This window comes from Perognathus longimembris, chromosome 8, assembly GCF_023159225.1.
Source record: "Perognathus longimembris pacificus isolate PPM17 chromosome 8, ASM2315922v1, whole genome shotgun sequence".
Lineage (NCBI taxonomy): Eukaryota > Metazoa > Chordata > Mammalia > Rodentia > Heteromyidae > Perognathus > Perognathus longimembris.
Window position 1 is genome coordinate 40,511,780 of NC_063168.1, and position 27,667 is coordinate 40,539,446.

General features: G+C 38.4%; 1 protein-coding gene across 1 annotated transcript in view; it reads left to right on the forward strand.

The window, feature by feature from the left end:
• Psme4 (proteasome activator subunit 4) overlaps positions 1-26,198 on the forward strand; it is a 113,797-nt gene extending 87,599 nt beyond the window's left edge. Inside the window, exons 37-47 of the mRNA XM_048352938.1 lie at positions 448-552; positions 1,039-1,130; positions 2,454-2,585; positions 2,983-3,191; positions 5,055-5,140; positions 13,148-13,276; positions 14,069-14,224; positions 20,079-20,241; positions 22,514-22,647; positions 23,257-23,395; positions 24,688-26,198. Of these exons, the coding sequence (XP_048208895.1) occupies positions 448-552; positions 1,039-1,130; positions 2,454-2,585; positions 2,983-3,191; positions 5,055-5,140; positions 13,148-13,276; positions 14,069-14,224; positions 20,079-20,241; positions 22,514-22,647; positions 23,257-23,391 (1,341 nt within the window). The 3' untranslated portion in view covers positions 23,392-23,395; positions 24,688-26,198. The remainder of the gene's footprint in view (positions 1-447; positions 553-1,038; positions 1,131-2,453; positions 2,586-2,982; positions 3,192-5,054; positions 5,141-13,147; positions 13,277-14,068; positions 14,225-20,078; positions 20,242-22,513; positions 22,648-23,256; positions 23,396-24,687) is intronic.
• Positions 26,199-27,667: the final 1,469 nt, after the last annotated feature.

Here is a 27,667-nt window from a genome sequence, read left to right on the forward strand (position 1 = left end):
TGAAGCTAATTCCTAAATTATCTTAACACTCAATCAAATACTATTCAATCAAGTACAATATGCATATAAAATCTTAAAATAATAGGTATTTGTTTTAGCCCAGAATTCTGTATATTTCAAAATTTTAGGCAAAAGACTTCTCATTAACAAGAAAAAAATTTTTTTTGGTGGGGGGGGGGGGGTGAGATGGGTCGTAGTACTTGAATTCTGGACCTGGATGCTGTCCCTGAGCTCTTCAGCTCAAGGCTAGCACTCTACCATTTGAGCCCACAGTGATACTTCCAGTAATAACCGAGCAATATTTTTGGGAAAAATTGGCCTTTATTGAATATGTGTAAGGAAATAGATTATTTGTCTGCTCGTTGTATCACTTTTTGTTTGTGTGCCTTTCTAGAAGAGAAATGTTCTTAATGTCATTAACTTTTATCATGGGTTTGATTTGTCTAGGTGGAGAAGCTTTGGGAACTTCTGTGCCCGCTTCTTAGAACAGCCCTGTCCAACATTACAGTAGAGACTTACAATGACTGGGGAGCTTGTATAGCAACATCCTGTGTAAGATCTGCTTCCTTATCTCCTGGGTTTTTTCAAATTGTTCAGTGCCTTGTTTACAAATGCTACCTCATTGTACCTCTTTAATTTTGAAGTTTTGCTCACTCTTGTCACCTCACGTATTTTTCAGCTCTTTCAGTAAGCTTTGAATAATAATCTTCTGTGCCATAGTAAATTACGTGACAAGTCAAACCATGTATTTGGAGATGGAGGTTACATATTTTTTAGCCATATAATTCAACTTTGTAAGTGTTCTTTTTTACACCAGTTACATCGTAGCTCATATACTTTCAGAACAACTCATTTAAGTAAAATTTTCTATTAATATGGGTGGTAGTAACTACATTTGAATTTGACTCACACATCAGTTTTAGTATGATTTTATTCCTGAATACTTAATATGTACCTTTAGTATCTTAAGTACAGCTGAGTATGATTTATTTATAGAATTTTAGGTTCTCTGTTTAATTTTCTACGTTTTCAACACAGGAAAGCAGAGATCCCCGGAAGCTTCATTGGCTTTTTGAGCTGCTGCTAGAATCCCCATTGAGTGGTGAAGGAGGATCCTTTGTAGATGCATGGTAAATAAAATCTGCGAGGTTTATACAGATGCTTTTGCCTTAAATGATAGATAACTGGAAGTGGGCTTCTGGTCACTGGTGTTACATGCCTGTAATGCTGGCACTCAGGTGACTGTAGCGTAGCAGGCAGATCACCAGTTTGAGGCCTGGCAAGCTACAGAGTACTAAAACACAAAAGTGGAAATAAGTTGTTTTCACCTACAAATACCAGATGAAATAATTATGTCTTCCTACAAGTCAGTGTGATTCAGTTCAGTACAGGATATGGTACTTAGTTATTTCTTATTTGGAAACAAGTAGAAGAAATGTAGAGAACCTGAGAAATTCCAACTTAAACTATTCTCAGCCTTCTCTATTGTCAGATCCTTTATTGGGATTGCTCTTTGAAATTTGGCAGTGTTGGCTTCTTTATCACATCTCATTTTTTTTCACTCTTGCCTATTAAATACATATAGAGGCATGTTGAATGATGATCCCTTTGTACAACTACTTAAATAAAATAAAACTTTTAAAAAACCAAACAAGAAGAAACACAGCAAAGAGGGACTCAGTGGCACCTAATGTGCATAAACTCAGTCCTCAGCACTGGGAAAGTGCTTGGTGGGGGCACCATCGAGTTACTGAACAATAGAAAATTTCAAGATTTCCACTAAAACAAAAGAGTAGGCTCTTTGTCAACTTGTGAGAAAACTTGAGGACAGACTCTTTTTAAAGATTAAGACATTTTGAGTATTCTTAAATCTACATTTTAATTTTCTTTGGAGGATTCTTAGTAACTATGGGTGTTTAGTCAACATTGATACTACTCACGTAAAACTACTGCTCCTTGGTTTCATTTTTCCCATACCGCCAACCAATCTATGAGGGAGACATGCCACCTTTCAGTGTTCACATAATCACTTAAATTGAAAACCTTACTTCCCTTTTTTGATGGAACTTAACAATGATGACAAAGCAGGATCAGCTGACCTACATGTAAAGTGCACATGGAAGTTTAATGTGTGCCTTAGGAATTGTATTGTTTTTGTGTTTGGGCATCCTGGAATTGGAACACAGAGCAATTTGCTAGGCAGTTGCCCTGCCACTCAAGTCACACCTTTGGCCCTTGGTTTTGTTTTTTGTTATTTTTTTAACTATGCTTGGTTTAAATCACATTTAATAAGCACACAAATAAGGCAGCTTACTATATTATGAATTTTGGGTGTTTTATTAAGTTATAAATTGGAAAAGCTGTAAGTGAATTGTAGTCATTGCTTATCTGTATTATAAGTACAGAAAGGTAGAAAGGGAATCAAATGCAGTGCATCTGTCCTTTTCTTCTAGCCGACTCTATGTGCTGCAAGGCGGCCTTGCCCAGCAAGAATGGAGAGTGCCTGAGCTACTGCATAGACTACTGAAATACTTGGAACCGAAACTGACCCAGGTTTACAAAAATGTCAGGGAAAGAATAGGGAGGTAGGTATGATTTTTTTCCCCCCTCTTTCTCTCTGGAATCTCTTTGAGTTCTTTTTTAATATCTTGTAATATATACTGATCATGTTGCTAATGAATTTCATTATACTTTATTCCTCAAATTTTATTTACTATTGTGTTGTGGGAAGTAAAGCAAGAGCTCGAATGTAAGCCTAGGGAGGCAGTGTGCTCAGAAGCCAGAGGTGAGAAATGGCCACACACAAAGTTTTAACACCTCAAAATTACAAAGCTTCTTTTACACACAGACCCTCAGACCCTCTCCAGAAATTGTCTTGGGAAATTTTACTTTGTTTGAGCCATAACTTTTTTGACCCAGTTTTAATAACTCAGTTTTTATGATTATGTGGGGCCTCTTACCATTATGTATTTTATTTAACAGTGTGCTGACCTACATATTTATGATAGATGTTTCTTTGCCAAATACTGCGCCAACAACATCCCCTTGTATCCCTGAGTTTACTGCTCGAATTCTAGAGAAATTAAAACCCCTCATGGATGTGGATGAAGAAATTCAGAACCATGTTATGGAAGAAAATGGAATTGGTGAAGAAGATGAACGAACTCAGGGCATTAAACTCTTGAAAACCAGTGAGTGGCTAAAGTCTAGACATTCCCTTGAAAACAGATATGTATTTTGATGCTCCTGTGGAGTATTTTTTCCTCTAGTTTCTTCAGTTGTGAAATATCACATGGTATAAAATATTTCAAGTGTATAGTTTATTGACATTAAGTACATTCATACTTTATTCATCATACAGAACTTTATGTATTTTAACAATAACTTTGCCTACTCCCAGCCTTGGCCACAATTCCACTTTCTGGATCAATGAGTTCTAGGTAGCTCCACTCAGTATTGACATGTTTCACTTTACATATAATTTCTTTCCATACTATGAATATGAAATTGATTCCAAGTTTTCATTTTGGATTCATCTGTTCATGTACATTTGGATTATTTCCGCCTTTTAACTATTTGGAATTATGCTACTATGCACATTGATACATAATTTACCTAATTGAGTCCCTGCTTTTAGTTCTATTTCTTATTTGTTATCATGTTCTTAAAAGTGGAATTTCTGGATATTTGGTGTTTATTTGCTTAACTTTTTGAAGTGCTTCCCATTTTGCATCTTACGTTTCAAATGCACAGGGTTCCAATTGGCTCTCATCCTTGTCAATACACGTTCTCTGCTTTTTTCTATCTTTTTTTAGTCTTAAGTGTAGCCATCCTAATGGGTATAAAAAAGCTAACTTGTAGTTTAGATTTACATTTACCTAATTAAAATTGATGTTGAACATATTTTGGTTTATATATGGATGGACCATTTGTATATTTTTCTTAGAAAATATTAACTTAAGTCCCTTATCCATTTTTGAATTAGAATGTTTTATTCTGTTGGGTTAGGGCTCTTATCTGTTCTGATTATCATCAGTACCTTCGTTAGATAGAGGATTTGTACTTCTTTCTGAATTTGGCAATACTGAGGTTTCAGCTCAGCTTTGTGGGAGGTAGGTAGGTGCTTTACTGTGTCAGCCAGGACCTTTAGATTTTTGCTCTGGTTATTTTTGAGATAGGTTCTTAGTTCCTACCAATCTATTCTGGACTTCCATCCTCCTATTCAAGTTCCCTCAAAACTGGAATGACATGTACATATCACTGTGTATAAACTTTTCTGTTGCGATCGGGTCTTGTGAACTTTTGTGGCCTAGATTTTCTGCTTTCTGTGTAACTGGGATGGTGGCGTATACTACCTCTCCCAGCAGAACACAGCCTGGCCTTGAACCAAAATACTCCCTAACTCTGCCACCAAAGTAGCTAGGATTATAAGCTTGGCCACTGGTGTTCAGCCTTCCTTTCACAAACCTTCACACACTTTTCCTTGGATAAGTAAAGTTCAAGTTTGCTGAGCTCCAATTTGTCTGAATTTTTTGTTGTTTCCTCCAGAAATTATTGCTACATTGTTGCTCCCCCTCATATTCTCTTCAAATATTTTTTTTTTAAGTTTCAGTCTTCTGTTTTTATTTTGAGTTGTTTTTTTGTATGTGATGTAAAGTAAGGGTCTATCTTTATTATTTTGCATATAGACATTCAATTTCCCAGTACCATTTGTTGAAATGAATGTCCTTACTCCATTGAATAATCTTGGCACTGTTTATTGACTATCATATTGTGAGAACCTATTCCTGGATTCTTACTCCATTGGTTTATGTGCCTGTCATTGGATCAGAACCACACTATTGATTACTATACCTTTGTTTCAAGGGTTCTAAACATAAACTATTAAATTATTTTAACTGCTTTAGAATTATTGACAGCTGGTTTTAATATATATACTTGGTAACATTTAAGAGCTATCCAAATGACTATTTGACACTGAAATGATAATGTTCATTCTTTGTGGTCCCTACCTTGATAGCAGTGATTGATGATGCATATTTATTTCCAAATAGTATTGAAATGGCTTATGGCAAGTGCAGGAAGATCCTTTTCTACAGCAGTCACAGAACAGCTACAGCTTCTGCCTTTGTTTTTTAAGGTAAGCTTATGGCTAAAATGGACAGTTCACCCTCTCTGATCTTTAGAAAGAATTTATGGTTATCACTTTTGGCTGATTTTGGTTTTTAGTGTATGAATTTTGATTAGAGCTATGAGAGTAGTCCAAGGAAAATTGAGTAATTTGACATTTATTGAAGTAATATTTATAATAAGAAAATGAAGTAAGTGCCTTGGTATAGTTTCACAGACAACTTTTTCACTAAATTATTATTTTACTAGTACAAATTTATAGAATATCATGTGATACATACATGCATACATATATACAGATCATATCAGAGTGGTTAAAATTTCCATCTCAAATATTAAATTGTTTTGACTGAAGGATCTTCTGTTTGCCTAGGCAAGTTTGAGCCAAGTCCCTCTTAGCTTCTCAGGAGATTGAGATCTGAGGTTCAAAGACCAGGAGGAAAAACTTTCTGACACTCTTATCTCAAACTAACCAAAAACTGGAAGTGACGCTGCGGGTTAAGTAGTAGTAGTACCAGCTTTCATGAAAAAAGCTAAAGGACAGTGCCCATATCTTGAGTTCAAGCCCCACTACTGGCAAAAAAAAAACCAAAAAACCTTCTTTTTGTTAGAAAGAGCATTGTTTGACTGATAGCCCGTTTCTGAGTAATTGCAGCTTAGAGAAAATTTGATTTGGGGCTGGGTATGTGGCTCAGTGGTAGAGTGCTTGCCTAGCATGCATGAAGTCCTGGGTTCGATTCCTTAGCACCACATAAACAGGAAAAACAAAAGCCGGAAGTGGTGCTGTAGCTCAAGAGATAGAGTGCTAGCCTTGAGCAAAGAGGCCAAGGACAGTGTTCAGGCCCTGAGTCCAAGCCGCAGAACTGGCAAAAAAAAAACCCACAAAAAAACCCAAAAACAAAAAAGAATGAGAAAATATGATTAAGAAGCCACAGTGAAATTTTTTAATATTCTCATTTCTGATTTTTTTCTGAAATGTTACATAACTATGATACATGTAGTATTCAAATTAATATGTTATATGCATAGTATTCATTATATATTATATAAATTATATATTGTGACTAATATAATTATATATAATATATTATATAGTGTCCAAATTAATCTATAGTAGGAGTTACTGTTTGCTTTTGTTACAGTGATTCCCTACGTAGACCATGAGAGCATTGGTGCTTAATCACTGTAGTAAATAATCATGTAAACTATGGAGCCAGGCTGCCTAGATACAAACGTGGCTCCATGATTGGTAGATAATTATGAACCTATGGACAAGGACAAGTAATCCAACCCCTCAGAATTCATTCTCTCTTTTTCTTCATCCTTCCCACTCTTTTTCCCTCCTTCCTTTGCTTCCATCCTTCCTTGTTTTTTTGTTTGTTTTGGTATTTCTTTTTTTGTTTGTTTGTTTTTGGTGCTGGTACTGAGTCTTTTTTTTTTTTTTGCCAGTCCTGGGCCTGGCAAACTCAGGGCCTGAGCACTGTCCCTGGCTTCTTTTTGCTCAAGGCTAGCACTCTGCCACGTGAGCCACAGCGCCATTTCTGGCCAGTTTCTATATATGTGGTGCTGGGGAACCGAACCCTGGGCTTCATGTATGGGAGGCAAGCACTCTTGCCACTAGGCCATATTCCCAGCCCAAGCCTCCTCTTCTAATTCCAGCTTTGGGTCGGCTAATTAGAGCCTCACAGATTTTTCTTCTTGGGCAGGCTTTCAACCTCAATCCTAATACTTTAGCCTCCTAAGTAGCTGTAATTATAGGCATGAGTCACCAGCACCCAGCTCAGAATTTCTTTTTCTTCATCTGTAAATGGTAGTAGTAATAATTGCCCACCTTACAAGCATGTTATAAGAATTAAGTGACTTAGTATTGTATACCCCTTGCTATTAAAATCAAATGGTTTTGTGACTGAGTTCAATAACTGGAATGTTCTCTGAATTTTCCATTCCCTGCATTGGTTAGCAAATAGCAACAGTGTATTAGATTCTAAACTGAGAGTTAAGAGGGGGTATGTCAGTAGCTCAAAAGCTATGTATGTACGTTCATATAAGACTACTGTCGACATATTGTCTAATATCGACATTACATTTAAAGCCCAAGGCAAATTTTCTTGGGCTTGGCCACGTGGCTACTGTATATGTTCTTGGTACATTGTGTATTGTATGTATGTCTACCTGACCTAGAGAAGGGAAAGAAAAACAGGGCGTAATATCACAAGAAATGTACACACTGTCCTACTATGTAGCTGTACCCTTTTTGCACAACACCTTGTCAAAAAAATTTGTGTTCAATTAATAAATAAATTTAAAAAAATCAAAATGCAAAAAAAAAAACACCCAACAAACTTGAGATCTTAACTTGTGGGGGGGAACCCTAAAAATAAACAGCATAGAGGTATGTTTCAGCTAGCCAAGGAAAAACTTGAGACCCTAACTGAAGCAAAAATAACTAAAAGCTGGGCATTGGTAGCTCACTGCTGTAATCCTTGTCAGGGTCTGGCTATACCTAAGAGACAGGCCCCTTCTCCCACCCTGGGGCTGCTTGGCTGATTAGCCCCTCCTACTCCCTTCCCGGTTCTACCAGAAGAGATGCCAAACCAGCCCCGCCTCTCATCTGCGAGCACATGTCTCATAATGGCGATGGAGACCCCAGAGGCCCCGTCCTTGAGGGGCTGTGGTCTCTGCCCATAGAGGAAGTTCCGTGACATCACCGTGATGGACATTTCATTAGCCAATCGTTAATACCCAGTTAGTCCCTCCTCTTCCTGCCGCCATTACTGTTATGTAAACCCCTCCTTTGAGTAAAACCCTTTGGAAACTGGTTAAAAAAAAAAAAGTGGGGGTATGTGCATATGCAAAGTGCTAAGGAGTAGCATCAAGCACATGGTAAAGCACTGTAGAAGTGTTTCTGTTGAGGGACGGGATATTTAGCTCAGAGGTAGAATGCTTGCCTAGTTGTGCATGGAGTTCAACCTCCAGCACTGCCAAAAATTAAAGGAATGTCCTTTTTTTATTAATCACATAATGAACATCAATCAAAATGATATATTAAAATTTTTTTGTTGTTACAGAGCTGATACATGGAGAGGTTATAGTTAAATAAGCCAAGTAATGAGTAAATTCCTTTTTTGACAGTGTCATTCCTTTGATATATATTTTTGTAAGAAATCACCAGAAGTGAAAATTGTTGATCACTTTTCATTTACTGCATTGTTGTGAGACACATGGTACCATTGACTGAGATTTTCCAACCAGGAATAGTTTACATAGCTCTAGCTTTGGGGCTACAGAGTTCTCTGTTGACACATTGTAATAGATGCTTTAGGGTTTTTTTTGCCCCTCTTATATGACTTACCAGAAGCTACTGGTTAAAGATTTGTAAGATTTGTCTTCTGACACATTAATACAGGAAGTAATGTCAATACCCCTCAGTAATGTTACAAAAGAAAGATGGTTTTATCAGTGCATCCATTAAGATTCCTTGGTTGCAAGCATTGAAAACTAGGAAAGCAAATGTAGGAAACAAATTACCTCAAGGTGGAGATATCTCAAAGGATGAAATGAATGCTGAGTGAGTAGAAACCACAGTAACTCTTAAGAATCTTAAGTTATAGAAAATAACAGTTTTGCATTTTCATTACATATTTTCTGGACTCCTGTCTTTGTTTGGATAGGGTTTGTGATTCCCCAATCCTGAATACCCACTGACATTATTATCATTTAAGAATGTAAGTAGCAGTAGGAATATTAGCCTTTTAAGATAAGGCTTTTTTGGTTTGGTTGGGTGGTTGTTTTTGTTTTGGGGTTTTTTTTTTTTTTGTATTCTAAAAATTTCTTTAAAGCCCTTTAAAAGTTTAAAAATTCCTTTAAAATCCTTTAAAAGTTGCTAAGTATAGGACATTTTTTTTCTTCTTTTAGAATTTTCTTTAACTTTAGAAGGAAGATCATGGCATACATATACACACATATGCGCGCGCACACACACACAGACCACACTTGAATTTTGTGTATTGATATAATTTACATGTTCTTTTGATAATGGTAACAAACTGGTTCAAAATAGTATGACTGGCTCAACAAAGAAACTATGTAGTAACTCAGCATAGGATTAGTGACTTATCTTAAATTCTTTTGGCTGTAATGGTAGACCTGCAAGTGTGTATTTTCTGTTGATATAAAATCAAATGTTTAAGAAAGATTTTGAACTAACAATAATAAGTGCTGGAGGGAATGTGGCCAAAAGGAAACCCTACTACATTGTTGATGGGAATGTAAACTTGTTCAGCCACTCTGGAAAACAGTATGGAGATTCCTCAGAAGGCTAAACATAAAGCTCCCCTGTGAACCAGCAGCCCCACTCTTGGGCATCTACCCAAAAGACTACAAACAAGAACACACTAAAGCCACCAGAACAATGTTCATTACAGCACAATTTGTCATTGCTAAAATATGGGACCAACCCAGATGCCCCTCAGTAGACGAATGGATCAGGAAAATGTGGTACATATATACAATGGAATTTTATGCCTCTATTAGAAAGAATGACATTGCCCCATTCGTAAGGAAATGAAAGGACTTGGAAACAATTATACTAAGTGAAGTGAGCCAGACCCAAAGAAACATGGACTCTATGGTTTCCCTCATAGGGAATAATTAGTACAGGTTTGGCTAGTCACAGCAGAGGATCACAAGAGCCCAATAGCTATGCCCTTATGAACACATAAGGTGATGCTAAGTGAAATGAACTCCATGTTATAGAAATGACTGTTATATCACTGATGTAATTATTTTCAACATGCCATGTGAAACCATAGCTTTTTTGTTGTTGTTGGTCCTCTTGTTTCCCCTGCCTGTGGTTGTCCCTGCGCTATCACTGTATCTCATCTGAGTACCCTGGATACTGTATATACTTGTATTAGAACTAGGGAAGGGAAAGGGAATATCAAAATCAAGAGACAAAGAACAAAAAGACAAATGACTCCAAAAGCAATACTTACAAAACCATTTGGTGTAAACAACTGAACAACTCATGGGAGGAGGTAACAAATTGTACAAGAAATGTACTCACTGCCTTAACATATGAAACTGTAACACACTCTCTGTACATCACTTTGACAATAAGTAAATAATTATTCACGAAAAAAAAGATTTTGACAGAGCCTATCTCAAATGTGTTATTTTCTACTACTCAAACTCTAAATCACCTCATTTTGCTCTTAAGTGACAAAAGAAAAACAACTTTGCCTACATTGCCTGTAAATTGGAACTGTGCCATAGTTATCATTTTTATCCTGGTTTTGCTAATCTCTTTTAATAATTTTACCTATGTCAGATACTACAAAGCTGTTTGTATGCAATTGTTTTTAAAGAAGATTACTTAATTCAGAAGTTGATTTTTAACCCAGTGCATTATGGCCATCTTGTCATATCAGTACACACAACTACATTTTGTTTTTTTGTGTTTTGGTTTTTTGCCAGTCCTGGGGCTTGGACTCGGGGCCTGAGCACTGTCCCTGGCTTCTTTTTGCTCAAGGCTAGCACTCTACCACTTGAGCCACAGTGCCACTTCTGGCTTTTTCTATGTATGTGGTTCTGAGGACTTGAACCCAGGGCTTTCATGTGTACGAGGCAAGCACTTTATCACTAGGCCATGTTCCCAGCCCCCTACCTTTTGTTTTTTAATGACTTCACCATCATTTAAAAATGTAACCAGAGCTGGAGGGGATGTGGGGAAAGAGGAACCCTTCTGCACTGGTGGCGGGAGTGCAAATTAGTACAACCACTTTGGAGAACAGTGTGGAGGTTCCTCAAAAAGCCATACCCAGCCATACCACTCCTAGGCATTCTGAACAACAGGTCTCAGGATATCAAAAAGACATCCATGTTTATTGCTGCATAATTCACAATAGCCAAAATATGGAAACAACCCAGATGCCCCTCTATAGATGAATGGATCCAAAAAAATGTGGTACCTGTACACAATGGAATACTACATAGCGATTAGAAATGATAATTGGTATTCTCAGGGAAATGGTCAGAACTTGAACCAGTAATGTTGAGCGAGACAAGCCTAGAACACAGAGAACAAAGGGGCATTGTCTCCTTGATATATGACTGTTAGGGTGGGGGGGGGTTGACAGTAGAGATGTCAAATGGTATTTCCACAGGTTTAGATCAGCTACCTTACATTATGTATCTAAAACCAAACAACTACTAAACATAAAAAGGTCTACAATAGCTCGACAGCTATGTATATATGATCATATAGGACAAGGATAAGCCAAAACAACTCCAAAAGAAGGACACAGGAGGACTCTATTGTTGACGTTAAATTTAAAGTTCTAGGTAAATTTCCTTTGGCGTACGCCACGTGGTTACTGTATATGATTTTGGTACACTGGGTATTGTATATATACCTGATTGTATATATTCCCTGATCTAGGGAAGGGAAGGAAAAACGAGGGTGTAAGATATCACGTGATATGTACTCACTGCCCTATTATGTAACTATACCCCTTTCGCACAACACCTTGTCAACAAAATTTAATTAATTAAAAAAAAATGTAACCAGAGACACTTGCTGGTGGCTTACTCCTCTAATACTACTACTAAGGATCATAGTTCAAAGCCCAGCCCATGCAGGAAAATCCATACTAACACCAAAATGCCAAAGTGAAGCCGTGGCTCAAGTGATAGAGTGTTAGCCTTGAGTAGAAGAAGAGCTCAGGGAAAGCTCCCAAGCCCTGTCTCAAGCCCCATAAGGGGCACACAAAAAAATAACTATTTTTCTTTTAAAGGAAACTCCACTCTTGTAAGTAATCAGCGAATAGAAACAGTACTGTGACAATACTTTGCACACATGACATCAGTAAAAACTAAGATTTTACATGAGAGGTAAAGGATACAAAAACCCGGTGGTTAAATAAAGTACCAGCAATTCTTAATTTAAATTTGCACCATAATAAAAATAACATCCCTAGAAAATGTGCTCATGTCCTAGTTTTCTTCAGTGCAAAAAGTTTAGAAATGTTCCTAATGTTCAGAGTATCCATTTCTAAAGATTATTTATCACTTAAACAACCAGAATTTCTCTGAGAAATGACTAATTTCATTTGCTTCATTTTGAAGCAAGAAGTGTGTAAGATCACCTTTTCCTACCAGAAATCAAGGATGCCTGTCTTAAGCTGTTTTAACCACTCAGGAACCAGTTTGAAGAGGTTCCTACTGGTCAGAAGAAATGAACACCTACACAAAATATAGCTACATTGAACTATAATTATATATCTTTTTAATTCCTGTTCACTTATGGATTTATTTATTTATTTTTTTTTTTTGCCAGTCCTGGGCCTTGGACTCAGGGCCTGAGCACTGTCCCTTGGCTTCTTTTTGCTCAAGGCTAGCACTCTGCCACTTGAGCCACAGTGCCCCTTCTGGCCGTTTTCTATATATGTGGTGCTGGGGAATCGAACCCAGGGCTTCATGTATACGAGGCAAGCACTCTTGCCACTAGGCCATATCCCCAAGCCCCCACTTACGGATTTTTTAATTTAACAATATGAAGGAATTTTTAAGTGATTTATAAAATACGGGTAAATGTATGATTATTGTGTTGAACAATTCTAAAAAGCCAATTGTAATTACACAGAAATACTCTAGTTTGGGAAGTTTAATGCTATCCAATGTTTTGTATATTGTAACTGTAATGAACTTTTTTTGATGATGTGATTTGGGTTTTATAGGAAATATAGTAAAATGTTTACAAATGAGATATGTTTGAGTTTTTCTTTAGATAATTTGTTCAGGAAAGGGGAATCAGAGGGAAAACAAAAATAAGCAACAGATTATCCAAGAGTTCGTTATTATTGAAGATGTGGTAGATTTTGAAGTATTATATTATTCTCTAGTTGTATATGTATTTGAAATTTTCCACAGATGATGTTGAAAGGAAAAATAGGATTTTTGTAAGTTTGTATTTCTTGGCAGTTATTTTTCAATTAGCCTTAAAAAAATTGTTTTTTAGATTGCCCCAGTGGAGAATGACAATAGCTACGATGAACTGAAAAGAGACGCAAAGCTCTGTTTGTCACTAATGTCTCAGGGGTTGCTTTACCCTCATCAAGTGCCTTTGGTACTTAAGGTGCTAAACCAAGTAAGTATAGATACAAAATTTATATTTTTTGGCTAGGATTCTGGTTTACTGTTATAGTCAGAAGTATTTAAGGTAAGTCACTAATCCTATGCTGAATTACCACATAGTTTTTGTTGAGCTGGTTATACCATTTTGAGCAAGTTTGTTACCATTATCAAAACAATTCCATCTACATTATATACCGTGTTTGATTTTTTTCTTTTGTTTGAATCTTCTTTAATATAAGAAAACCTATGTGTATTGGCCAAAGAAATATACCTAAATTTTATCCTTGTAATGAATTTCTGTGACTTTTAGCAAGTCATAAAGTCAGGAGTTCCCTATATAGACAAATTATCCAAGTGCCTTGAATACAGAGAACTTAAGAGGGAGGGGCATGTCCAGTTTCTGTGGAGGTGTGACTTAAGTTATGGAGCCAGCCTTGAAGGGAAAAACCAAGGCAGAGCTCAAGTCCTTGGGTTCAAGCCCTAATACTGACACACACACCCTCCCTTCAAGACACAAAAATAAAATAATTGAACAGTCATTGGGGAAGTTAATTGTCATTAATTATGACAAGCTCAGTTAACTATGTTTTTCTTTCGCATTACTTAACAATACTTAACAATTACTTCCTGACACCTGAAATTGCTCTTTTCCGCCTATGTTTAGAAAATGTCAGATAAGCTTACTCTAACTCTACCTGTGAAAGCAGAATTAAGTTAGAATGTTATTTGTAGTGACTGGATTTTGTATGAAATGTTACCTTGTGTTCTTGTCAGTTTTATCTTTATACTTATTTCTCATTCATAGATAGCAAGAAGCAGTTCTTGGCATGCAAGATATACAGTACTGACCTACCTCCAGACCATGGTATTTTATAACCTCTTTATTTTCCTAAGTAATGAAGATGCAGTTAAAGACATCAGGTGGCTGGTGATAAGTCTGTTGGAGGATGAACAACTTGAGGTAAAAATTTCTATTACAACACATTGAAGTTTAGTAGTTTAAAGACATCAGTATCATTTTTTGCAGAAATAGTTCCACATTCATAAGACATGTTTCATTAAACAGTTATTAAAAAGTACAGTGTTGATAATCTCATTGTAATTTTCTGGACAGGGTCCTGATACATCTCTTTTTGTTGTAATTAGTTGGGCAGGTAATATTTGTGAGCCTGAGGTTTTTCATCTAGGAAGTTGCGGATCATATTTATCCCACTTAATGATACTTATTTATTTATTGTGCCTCCCCTGGGGCTTGAACTCACAGGCTGGGCACTGTCCCTAAGCTTTTTGTGCTCAAGGCAAGCACTCCACCCTTTGAGCCACAGCTATACTTCTATAATAAGTGTGGAATAAGATAAAGCTTTTTAAAGTTAGCTCTGAGAAAAATATAATGAAACTTTTGTAAAAGTTTTACTACTACTATTGGCTTCCAACCTTTCCACGTAGCCAGGCCCTGGTGGCTCATGCCTGTAATCCTAGCTACTCAAGAGGTTGAGATCTGAGGATCGCAGTTGAAAGCCGGCCTAGGCAGTAAAGTCCATGAGACTCTTATCTTCAATTAACCCCCAGAAAACTGGAAATGGCCCTATGGCTCAAGTGGTAGAACACTAGCCTTGAGCTGAAGAGCGCAAGGACAGACACAGGACCAAAAACAACAACAGAAAAAACTTTTCCATGTAGTAGAGTACTTTGTATATTTTATATCTGAGCACTAACAGTAGTTTTCTTTTATAGGACACTGGGAATATGACTTTCTCTACCCAGTGAGCCCATCTAACTTTATTGTGTACTGGGAACAAATGTTAATGAAATCCCTAACATCCCCACAGAGTATTAAAAATTCTCAGGAAAAATAATAAATTTCTTTTTTAAAAAATGAAAGTTAAGTTTCTTTGGGTCTGGCTCACTTCACTTAGTATAACTTTTTCCAAGTCCTTCCATTTCCTTACAAATGGAACAATGTCATTCTTTCTGATAGAGGCATAAAATTCCATTGTGTAAATGTACCACATTTTCCTGATCCATTCATCTATGGAGGGGCATCTGGGTTGGTTCCAGCTTCTCGCTATGACAAATTGTGCTGCGATGAACATTGTTGTGCTGGTGGCATTACTGTGATTTTGTTTGTGGTCTTTTGGATAGATACCCAACAGTGGGGCTGCTGGGTCATAGGGGAGTTCTATATTGAGCCTTCTGAGGAATCTCCATACTGCTTGCCAGAGTGGCTGAACCAGTTTACATTCCCACCAACAATGAAGTAGGGTTCCCTTTTGGCCACATCCCCTCCAACAATTGTTATTATTAGTTTTCTTGATATATGACATTCTTGCTGGGGTGAGATGGAATCTCAATGTTGTTTTGATTTGCATTTCCTTTATGGCCAGTGATGTAGAGCATTTTTTCATATGTCTATTGGCCATTCTCATTTCCTCATCAGAGAAGTTTCTTTGTAAGTCTTTAGCCCACTTGATGAGGGGGCTGTTGGTTCTTTGCAGTTTTGTTTTGGAAGAAGGTAATTTTTTTAGTTCTGCATATATTTTAGAGATGAGGCCTTTGTCTGTTGAATGTCCGGTAAAGATTTTCTCCCAGTCTGTGGGCTTTCTGTTTATCTTGAGAGCTATGTCCTTTGCCGTGCAGAAGCTCTGGAGTTTGATGCAATCCCATTTGTCCAACCTTTCTTTGATTTGTAGCCTTTCAGGGTCTTTGTTAAGGAAGTTCTGTCCTGTGCCAAGGAGCCCAAGTGTTTCTCCTACTCCTTCCTTTAGTGTCTTCAGGGTGCCTGTTTTGATTTCAAGGTCTTTAATCCATTTGGAATTGATTTTGGTGCAGGGTGATATATAAGGATCTAGTTTTAGTTTGTTGCATGTGTTGAGCCAGTTTTGCCAGCACCACTTGTTAAAGAGGCTATCTTTCTTCCATACTATTGTTTTAGCTCCTTTATCAAAGATTAAGTAGGCATGAAACATGGACTCTATGGCCTCCCTTATTGGGAATAATTAGTACAGGTTTAGGCAAGCCATAGCAGAGCATCACAAGGCCCAATAGCTATACCCTTAGGAACACATAAGATGATGCTAAGTGAAATGAACTCCATGATATGGAAACAAGTGATATATCACAGTTATAACTACTTTCAACGTCCTATGTGAATGTGTAGTTTCTATTATTGATGATGTTTTGTATCACCTTCCTATGTTTGTACCTACACTATCTCTGTAATCTTATCTGAGTATATTGGAAACCGTGTTTACTGGTATTGGAAGTAGGAAATTCAAAGGGAATACCAAATTCGAGAGACACGGGGTAAAAAAAGAGAAATAACTACAAAAGCAATACTTGCAAAACTGTTTGGTGTAAGTGAACTGAACAACTGGGCGGGGGGGAGGGAAGGGGGGGAGGGAGGGGGGCATGAGGGACAAGGCAACAAACAGTACAAGAAATGTATCCAACGCCCAACGTATGATACTGTAACCTCTCTGTACGTCAGTTTGAAAATAAAAATTTGAGAAAAAAAAAATGAAAGTTAAAAATAAAAATAAATTTTTTATTTTATTTTTTATTTTTATTTTTTATCAACAGAATTATTTCTTAGCTTCAGGTATAATAAATAATAATAAGTACCTGAGATATAACACCTTCTCCAAAAGAAAACGCTTATTTGATCTGCAGTTTTGGAGATCTGTTGGACCAGTTGCTTTTAGACTTGTATTGAGGCAGTCAGTACACGATGTTAGACTTGCCTGGAAACAGACCCACTTCCTTAGAGGCCAGAAGGGCTTGGGTTCCATTGGCCCTTCTTGGCTTACCTCAGTGACCTCTCAATAGCACCAGACTGGAACCCTCACTTGTAACACATGGGCATTCGGGGGACTAATAAGATTCGAACTTGCATTAAAGTTCAGTGTTTTTAGGAGCTTTATGAGAACATTTTATTAGATTATCTTAGAATTTTCTTCATTAAACATAGTTGTAAGTAGACATAACCATGACATTTATTAAGGACATCATATTCCATCCTGGAATCCCTGGACTGGAAATGGTTTTGGAGGAAGAACAAGCAGAAGAGAAAGAGTGGACTGGACACCAGAGATAATCCAAATAATAGCATTCAGTACTACCCTTGTGGACAGGTCATCAAGTAGTCTGATCTATGGGCAGCACCAGTCGCCTGCCAGTACTTCGTCAGCACTTCTGCATTATAGTTCCAATCCATGTTCATGCTTACACCTCAGGAAACCTCTGGAAAATGAAACATGACAGGGAAGTAAAAAAGTACATCCCAGACTAAAGGTAGTTTTTCAAGAACTTGCAAAAAAGTGAAAGTGTAGAAGAAACTAATGCCGGCAACAAGTTGGCACTCCAGCAAATGTTGATAATTTAGTAGAAGCCGTTCACCAGACAAACAAGATCAAAAAGGGAAAATAATCTAGTGTTATGTTACAGGTAGAAAAGTACTTGACAACAGGTAAACAAATGCAGCAGTGGTACTCACTGGACACTATGTTGAAAATGAGCTATACAAAGGGAAAAACAGAGAGTGAGGAAAGGGGTGACATTGTTTGCCAAAAGGAAATGTGGTCATTACCTGACTTATGTAAATGTAACATGGACAAATTCTGACTTTGAGAATATTAGAAACATATCATTTCAAATGATCAAAATGTTGCAGCATAAGAAACTCATTAAACTTTATGGTATAATAACGATAGCATAATAAGGAATATAGATAATATAAGCTATAACTAATAAAAAGTAGAAACCTCTCAATGACCAGAGAAATGCAAACTTAAGACATTAAGGTACTGTTACCTATTCTTTTTTTTTTTTTTTTTTTTTTTTTTTTTTTTGGCCAGTCGTGGGCCTTGGACTCAGGGCCTGAGCACTGTCCCTGGCTTCTTCCCGCTCAAGGCTAGCACTCTGCCACTTGAGCCACAGCGCCGCTTCTGGCCGTTTTCTGTATATGTGGTGCTGGGGAATCGAACCTAGGGCCTTGTGTATCCGAGGCAGGCACTCTTGCCACTAGGCTATATCCCCAGCCCTGTTATCTATTCTTAATTCAGTAAATGTTTCTCCCTCACCCCCTAAAAAAGTGATGATAGTAAACTTTGTATGCTGTAGCTAAGATTCCACAGATAAGTTTGGGTATATTAATGCTATCATTTTTAAACACCTAAAGCCATAAAATTCACAAAGTTGTTTGTACTTTTCAGATTTAGTAATCCCAGTTCTCGTAATCTAGTATAAAAAATACTGCAGTGTGAAACATGAATTAAGACTATTTTGCACCAAGTACTATATATCCTAGTATTATACAGTCCTAGCTACTCAGAACTGAGCTCTGAGGGTTAAGGTTTGGACCCAGTTTGGGCAGTCATATCCTTAAGACTCTGTTTCCAATTAACCAGCAACAAGCTAGATCTGGATTTCTGGCCCAAGTAATAGAGCACTAGCCATGCAAAAAGTCCCTTATTTCAAGCCCAATACTGGCACCAAATAAAGAAAACTAAACTAGAGTTGTAGCTCAATAGTACTGGGCTTGCCTAGCTTGTATTTGGCCTCAGTTCAATCCCAAGATTACAGAAAAAGAAAAGCAAACTTTTTGTAGCCTAGTAGTGAGAAATGGAAAGCTATTTTAACCAATAGTTGCAGTAGTTGAATATATAAAACTGTGAGCTAGGCTTGGTGGTGTATACCTATAATCCTAGGACTTTGTGAGGCTGAGACAGAAGAAGGATTGCAAATTTGAGGTCAGCCTGGAGTGCACAGTGAGACTATCTGCAGAAACAAAAATACCTAAGTTGTATTAAATAAGCCTTATAGAAAGCAATGAAACCTAACAACAGTACTGGTGAATAAAAATTGTAAGGAAATATAAAGAAAAGATTTTTGTTTGGTTTTTGTTACTTTTTTTTTTTTTTAAAAGAACATTTTGCTGTATGTCTTTTAGACAGAAAGTGGGTTTTTTTGTGCCAGTACTGGGACTTGAACTCAAAGCCTGGGTGCTGTCCCTGATCTTCTTTGGCTCAAGGCTAGCACTCTACCACCTGAGCCACCGTGCCATTTCTGGCCTTTTCCAAGTAGTTTATTAGAGATAAGAGTCTCATGGACTTTCTGCCCAAGATGGCTTTGAACCTCTGTCTTCAGATTTCAGCCTCCTGAGTAGCTAGGCTTACAAGCATGAGCCACCAGCATCTGGCTAGGCAGGAAGTTTTGTGATTAAAAACTAAAAATCACAAACGCTGTAGTGGGTATTTACTCAATTTTTAACTTTCCCAAAAGTGAGTTCTTATTCCATTGAAATTGATTCTTATACCTTTAAATGAACTGTTATAAACTTAGTTACTTGATCAAGTGTATTCATAGACTGCCTAGAGACCGGCTATGAAATTCTTAGGTGAATTGGCTCTAGGTCTCGGTGGTGATGCATGGAACTTGTAGAAATTGAGCTGTGCTCTGTGTTCCGAGCTGCAACACCAGCAGCAGGAGTTGTAAGAGTGTAGTTTAAGGCAAACTTGAGTTAATGTCAAGCTCCTGCACTCTTTTTACAGGATCACTCCTGGGGAGGACTAACAGTCAGAAGTTCGTAGACAAATTTCATTTTACATAAAAGAGTTACTCTTCATTCTTTAGCTCCAGTGTAATTTTTACCCATTTTGAGGCCACAAACACTTGGAGACTCTGATGGTGGTTGAATCAGGAAACACCCAAGGAGCATATACAAAAGTTACACAGTTCCAGAGATTATCCCCACTCCTTTTCCCACCTTCCCCATCCCTTTATTCCCTCAGCTCTAATCAAAACCATTATCTCTACAGGTCCGTGAAATGGCTGCTACCACTTTAAGTGGTCTGTTACAGTGTAACTTCCTTACCATGGACAGTCCTATGCAGGTTCATTTTGAACAACTTTGCAAAACGAAACTACCTAAGAAAAGAAAGCGAGATCCTGGTTCAGTAGGAGATACCATTCCTTCTGCAGGTAATGTTGCTGTGGGAATTTAATCAGGGGACTAATCAGGCTTACTTACATATATAAGTCTTTGCAAAATACTAGTGATAGTTGTCTCTGTTTTTGAGAAGGTTTACATATGAAAGGCAGGACCTGAAATGTAAAATCTAAAAAATGAGATGGGAGCCAAATGCTACTTGCTTACACTTAGAATCCTAGCCTAGCGGGAGGCTGAGATCTGAGGATAACAGTTCAAAGCCAGCCCAGGGAGACAAAGACCTCAAGAGGAGCTTTCAGTGTAATTAAACACACAGAAGCCAGAGCAAAATAAGACCTGTTAGGTCATGTGTAAAAGAAATTGAAATGTGTCCACCAAAAACATGACTTTGCTCCTGCTAATGATTACCACAGAAAATAGAGAATTTGTGGGAAGTTTAGCACATAGGAAATTCATTGAATTTGTGAGAGTATGATACTCGTGTGTGTGCCTCAAGTGCATGCACGCACCAGTCCTGGGGCTGGAACTCAGGGCCTGGGTGCTGCCTCTGAGAGCTTCCCCCCACCCCCCCTCAAGCTTAGTGCCCTACCAGTTGAGGTAGCTTCACTTCCAGCTTTTTGGAAGTTAATTGGAGATAAGAATCACACATTTTCCTTTTCAGGCTGGCTTTGAACTTCAGTTCTCAGAGTCTCCTGAATAGCTAGGATTACAGGTGTGAGCCATCAGTGCCCAACTAAGTATGATTATTTTAGAGTCTTAGTTATGAAATAAAATACCAGCAGTTTTGGTGCTTGAAAATTGTACTTTTTCATAACTGCATACCGAAGTATTTTTAGGTCTTTGTTTCACCAAATGGCACTGTTTACAATTTTAAATTATCCCAAAGTCTTGCAAACAAATACGTGCATACAGCTTTACTAAGAAACTTTAAGGAGCTGGGTCATGCCTATAATCTAAGCTACTTGGCAGGCTGCGATTGGAAGGACCCCACTTCCAAATCAGTCTAAGCAGAAAAAGTATGCAAGACCCTGTCTCAGCCAAGATAGTATGAGATATTTTGGGAAGCCTGAAATGAAAATGTGGATTGTGCCCAAGTATATGCTTAGGCAATAAGCAAGACCCTGCCTCAAAAATAACCAGCAAAAAAACAGCTGGGGGTGTGGCTCAGCATTAAGAACACCTCTTCACAAGCAGCCCCGTTTTCAAGCTCAGTACTGCCCCCCCCCCAAAAGAAACTGTGAGTGTCTAGAACCTATAGATATGGCTTACATGAAAGAGCACTTGACTAGTATGTGTTAGGCCCTGGCTTCAAATCCCAAGCACTGCCAAAAGGCAAAGAAAACCGATGAGGGAAAGCACATTAACTTAACCACTGAGGAAGGGACAGAAACCCCTTAGAATTGAGATGTGTCACAGTTCTGTGTTTAGAGAGAAAGATATTCTTTGTATACGTGGGACACGTTTATCATAAATTGATACGTTCTTTGTGTGGATACTTACATCTAGAGAAATGCTGTCTGATTTTGGAGATTGGTTTAGTATCTGGGGGTCATACTTTGGAATCTCAATTGATTTAGAAGAAATAGTGGATTTGTTTTGTTTGACAATACTTCAACCAATGTGTTTGCAAAGTAGGCCGGCACTCTTCCACTTGAGCTACTCTACCAGCCTTAGGCTTTCTTTGGTTGATTTGGTTTGGTTGTCACGGTATTGGGTCTGAACTCAAAGTACTTGCTAGGCCAGTGCTTAACCACGTGAGTTACATTTTTGGGGCCACTAATTTTTTCTTTTTATTTATTTATTGGTGCCAGTCCTGGGGCTTGAACTCAGGGCCTGGACGCTGTCCCTGAGCTTTTCTGCTCCAGGCTAGCACTCTATCACTTGATCCATGGTTCCATATCCGGTTCTTGGGGTTAATTGCAGGTAAGAGTCCCATGGACTTTCCTATCCACAGTGGCTTTGAAATTTTACCCTCAGATTAGCCTCCAAAGTACTGCCAGGATTACAGGCATGAGCCACTGGTGCCTGGCCCACTGTGTTAATTTTAACAAATAATTTGAATCATTCCTTGGCCTAGAAACAACTAGTGCTATCATCGAGGAACATCTATAGAGTATCTTAAATTTTCTGAAATACAGGGGTTTTAAGTTCAGCCTAAAAACCTGTTTACAAGGTATGCATTTGTAGATTAATTTCAGGTACAGAAAATTGCATGCTGGTAATAATCCTTTCATAATTGAAACCTATATTTGCAACAAGTGTATAAGAGACATAAATATTGGACAGATTTTGCTTTTCTTGCAGAGTTGGTGAAACGCCATGCTGGGGTGCTAGGACTTGGTGCATGTGTTCTTTCTAGCCCTTACGATGTTCCCACCTGGATGCCCCAGCTCCTTATGAACCTCAGTGCACATCTGAATGATCCTCAGCCTATTGAGGTAGCATTCTTATTCGTTTATTCACACACAGTATTTATACTAATAGTTCTTATATACTTTGAGTTTACGATTACTAAATTCTTGCAGAAACATTGCTCCTATGTATATTTTAAAATTTTGGTTAACAAAAATTACAGTAGCTTTTGTCCTTCACAACCCAGTGGGTGTAAAGTATCACTATATTTATTATCTGGACAGTTGTCTTTTTCTGCCCTTTTGTAATGTATCTCAATAGAAGAAAGTTATTATTAAATGGGAAATAATAGTTGTATTGTATAGTAATGATCACCTCTGTTCCCAAGTTAAGCAATTGAAAGACTCATGTCCTTATCATCATTGTAAATAGGTGTGTGTGTGTGTGTGTGTGTGTGTGTAAACAGGTCTAAGAATGTATACATGCAGATAGATTGTTGTAAAGTGGAGCTAGTAATTCCACAGAATCTTGGTGGTTTGGGGAAATAAGGTTGATCTACTGGGATTGTAGCATGCTAAGCACTTTACTATGTGAGACCTGAAGTCTACATGGATTATTTTGTAGCTAGGGGTATTTTCCATATAACCCTGGCTGTTCAGATAGGTTAAAATGTATGTGGGCTGCCTATTCCACAGATGACTGTGAAAAAGACCTTATCCAATTTCCGAAGGACACATCATGACAACTGGCAGGAACACAAGCAGCAGTTCACTGATGATCAACTTCTTGTCCTCACCGATCTCCTTGTGTCACCATGCTATTATGCATAGAAAGGTAAGGCAGCAAAGTTCTGGATTTAAACATAGGCTATCTTAAGGCAAATGTCATTCATAACAGAAATGGTTATTTATAAGTCCTTAATTAGAAGATAGGTAATAGGATTTGAACTCAGGGCCTTGAGTGGGGCTAGGTGCTTTCCTTCTTGAGCCATGTCCTCCCTCAGGGTCTTCATTGCTATGGTTATTTTCTGGATAGGGTTTTGCCAATATCTAGCTACAGACCTCAATCCTCCTACCTGTGCCTCTCATGTAGCTGGGATGCATGCACAATCATGCCTGAACTGTTTAAGATAGAGGTCTCAATAACTTTATGTAGACTGGCCTTCAACTGCAACCCTCCAAATATCCATCCTCTGAATAACTGGGGTTACAGGTGTAAACCACCATTCTTGATCCTGGTTTTCAAATTTTTAATGACATTCTTAGAACTGTAAAGTGGAGGGAATTACTTTGTTTTTATAGATGGCTTTGGGGATTGGAGTTCTATCTCAACAGTACAGCACATGCTTCTTTGCATGCTTCTTTGTTTCTATTGGTAAGCAAAGAATTGGTATGACTATGTTTACCTTCATCAGTGAGGAAAGATGAGATCAGGCACATTCAGGTGGTATAGCTGAAGGCCTTAGTAAACTGGGAAGAGTTGAGTAAAAGAAAAGAAATTACAGGGCTGGGGATATAGCCTAGTGGCAAGAGGGCCTGCCTCGGATACACGAGGCCCTAGGTTCGATTCCCCAGCACCACATATACAGAAAACGGCCAGAAGGGGCGCTGTGGCTCAAGTGGCAGAGTGCTAGCCTTGAGCGGGAAGAAGCCAGGGACAGTGCTCAGGCCCTGAGTCCAAGGCCCAGGACTGGCCAAAAAAAAAAAAAAAAAAGAAAAGAAAAGAAATTACAGTGTTAGCTGCCTTCTGAAGATGGGATATTTTGAATTATCCTGAAGCCTCTGTTTTCTACTAGTTATGAAAACATTGAAAGTGCGTGCTGTGGCGCATGCCTGTAATCCTAGCTACTCAGGAGACTGAGATCTGAGGATTGAGGCAGACATAGCCACAAGATTCTTAGCCAGTCAACAAGAAGCTAGAACTGGAGGCATGGCTCATGTAATAGGCATGGCTCATGTAATAGAATGCCAGACATGAGCGAAAAAGCCAAGCAGAGAATGAGGCACTGGGTTCAACTCCCACCACAAGTACAAAAAAGTAAAGGGCCCAGGAAAATAAAATCTCATTGGGTTTTTAAGAGTCAAGTGTCTTATTGACTAATTGGAGTTTTTTCTTCCCTGATACAGATGACTAGTCTTCGCTTGGGCTCGTTTCATCAAAAATTCCAAATCCTCAGGTACCATCTGTGGTGGCTCTGCAGGCTTCCAAACTCTGCCTCTGTTGAACACTCATCACTTGGGTGATTTTGTGTATTGTCTCATAGTCTGCTTTCCACAGGTTCTCAGCTGCCATTTGATTTCTTATCTGGAATGTTTCCAGAATATTGATCACTTTTTCTTTGAGGCATCTGACAAAGTCTCATAGTAGAAATAATTACCCAGTACGATCATGTCATCCAAGACCAAGCAAAGTCTAGGAATTCATTAAGAAATAATTTACTTGGAATGGAGACTACCCATCAGTAATACAGATTGTATCATTTCATTCATCTCAAATTATTTGAATTCTTTCCAAATGGCTGTTGGGTTTAGATGGTAGTAGGGCAGTGAGCATAAATCTGAAGCTTGAGAGCCTTGGGTTTGGAGAGCCATGAAGAAGAAAGGAAAAGAAAAAAAAGAGGAGGGCAACTCTTGAAACTAAGCAATGCCTGATGTGTATTGCTCACCAAGCCACAGAAGTCTGTGTGCCTCCCACACACTGGAGTTTTTGGTGCTGAATAGAGCCAGCTACTGAAAAACCAGGGGTTTGGTGAATAACATTTTTGATTGATTGTTATGTGTGTATACAACATGTGATTTTAAAAATAAACAACAACAACAAGAAACACCCTGACTGGTTGGTTTTTACCTATTTTCTTTACAAGCATTGTTTGACCCCATTTAAAAGCTGTTATACTTCACCTAAATGGAAGATTGCTGTATTTGTGGTTATTCTGTGATTCTCTCCCCCCCTTCTTTCCTCTTATGTTCTCTCTTCCCCCCTCACTTCTCTCTTTTTCTCTATTTCTATCTTTATCTCTGCCTGCAGAACCGTTGAGACTAATAAGGTTTGGTATTTAATTGACTTGTTGCATATATGTTACATAGCTGTAAAAGATTGTACAAATCTAGAGCTAGCATCGCCAGACTTTGTACAGCTGCAGCCTTTACACACACCATTGTACAATTAATTTGTAAAGATTCACATGTAGCTCTTTATTATAGTGGTGTGGGATTTTCATATCCACTGAATGCCATTTTTGTGTTTTTAAGTTATTTTCATGTTACAGAAGCTGATTTGTGGCTTTTGAGTTCATTTATCATTAGAATGTCTGAATTTTTATGTAACGTTTGTGTGTGCATTTCTAAATGCTAACACGATTGCCTCTGACAGGTTTATAGAATGCGAGGTATCTTCTAGGTTGAAATAATTCCCAAGTTGGTGAATATCATCTTCCCTGTACAGTCTTCCTTAGAGGAACACTACGGTGTATTTTTAGTATCTCCCTGCTGAGTGACCCAGCGGAAGCACAGCAGGGCTCTGGCACAGTGTTGGTATGGCAGCAGACACAGGCATTATAATCCCTGTATAGAGTAGTGCCAAACTGATTATTTCATTGTGTAATTAGTTTAAAACCCAATAAATGGATTGTTTTTAACCCTTGGCTTTTGTCTTCATTAAAAGGAGATAGTTGTGTAGGCCAGGACCCTGGTGATTCCTCTTGAAGTCCTAGATTGGGATCTGTACATTCCTTTCCACTGACCAAAATAATTACCTAGATCAGCTCTGCCTGGCCACTTGGAGGAGCTACTAGCCACATGTGACTGTGCTTAAAGGATTTTGATTTTTCAGTCCCCGTAGGTGTGTTTCAGTTTCTCATTGGCCACACTGGATAGACAAATGAATTTTTCTACCATCACAGAAATTTCTGTTGGATAGGACTTGACCTGAGAATTAGGAATGGATTGTGTTAAAATGTAAATTCTTACTTGTCCCAGCTCATGGTATTAGTGCCTGCTTCTAAGATGCCACTGAGTAGTAAGGTCTTGCATAATACACTATTTTAGCTTTTTTTTTTTTTTTTTTTTTTTTTTTTGGCCGGTCCTGGGCCTTGGACTCAGGGCCTGAGCACTGTCCCTGGCTTCTTTTTGCTCAAGGCTAGCACTCTGCCACTTGAGCCACAGCACCCCTTCTGGCCGTTTTCCATACATGTGGTGCTGGGGAATCAAACCTAGGGCTTCATGTATGGGAGGCAAGCACTCTTGCCACTAGGCCATATCCCCAGCCCCATATTTTAGCTTTTTCTAAGCTAAAGCTTGATGAAACTAGGCCTTAGCCTAGTTCCCTAAGTGCAAACTTTAACAGCTAAGGTGGCTGGGCCCCAGTGAGGGTTCACACCTAAAACTCTAGCTACTCAGGAGGCTGAGACCTGGAGGATCACAGTTTGAAGCCAGCCCAGTCCAAAAAGAGACTTTATCTTCAGTTATCTATCAAAATGTCAGGGTGGGGGTATAGCACAAGTAGTAGAGAGGACAGCCATGGTGAATATGAAAAGTGAGCACGAAAGCTGAGAGAATGAAGGTCCTGAACTTAAGCCCTCCTACTGGCACACGTACACAAAAAACAAGATACTAGATGTGCTTCAGTTATAAATGTCTCTAGTGGACTTAGGTAACATCTTTTTAAAGCCTCATGGTGAATTCCACTCTTACCTGGAAGCTGGTTCTTTAATCCTCATGCCTCACATGTCCCAAGGAACTCTGATGCCCCGTATGGGCATTAATTACTACCTGATATTTGTCAGAATTATGCAAAGTATTTAATCAAGTTCTCTATTAGCTGGCCTCAGGAGTGACGGGGAGAAGATAGAGTTGAATGGCAAATACTGTCTAAAGCACTTCTTAAGAATCTGATGTGGTGGGGCTGGGGATATGGCCTAGTGACAAGAGTGCTTGCCTTGTATACATGAAGCCCTCAGTTCAATTCCCCAGCACCACATATACAGAAAATGGCCAGAAGTGGCGCTGTGGCTCAAGTGGCAGAGTGCTAGCCTTGAGCAAAAAGAAGCCAGGGACAGTGCTCAGGCCCTGAGTCCAAGCCCCAGGACTGGCAAAAAAAAAAAAAAAA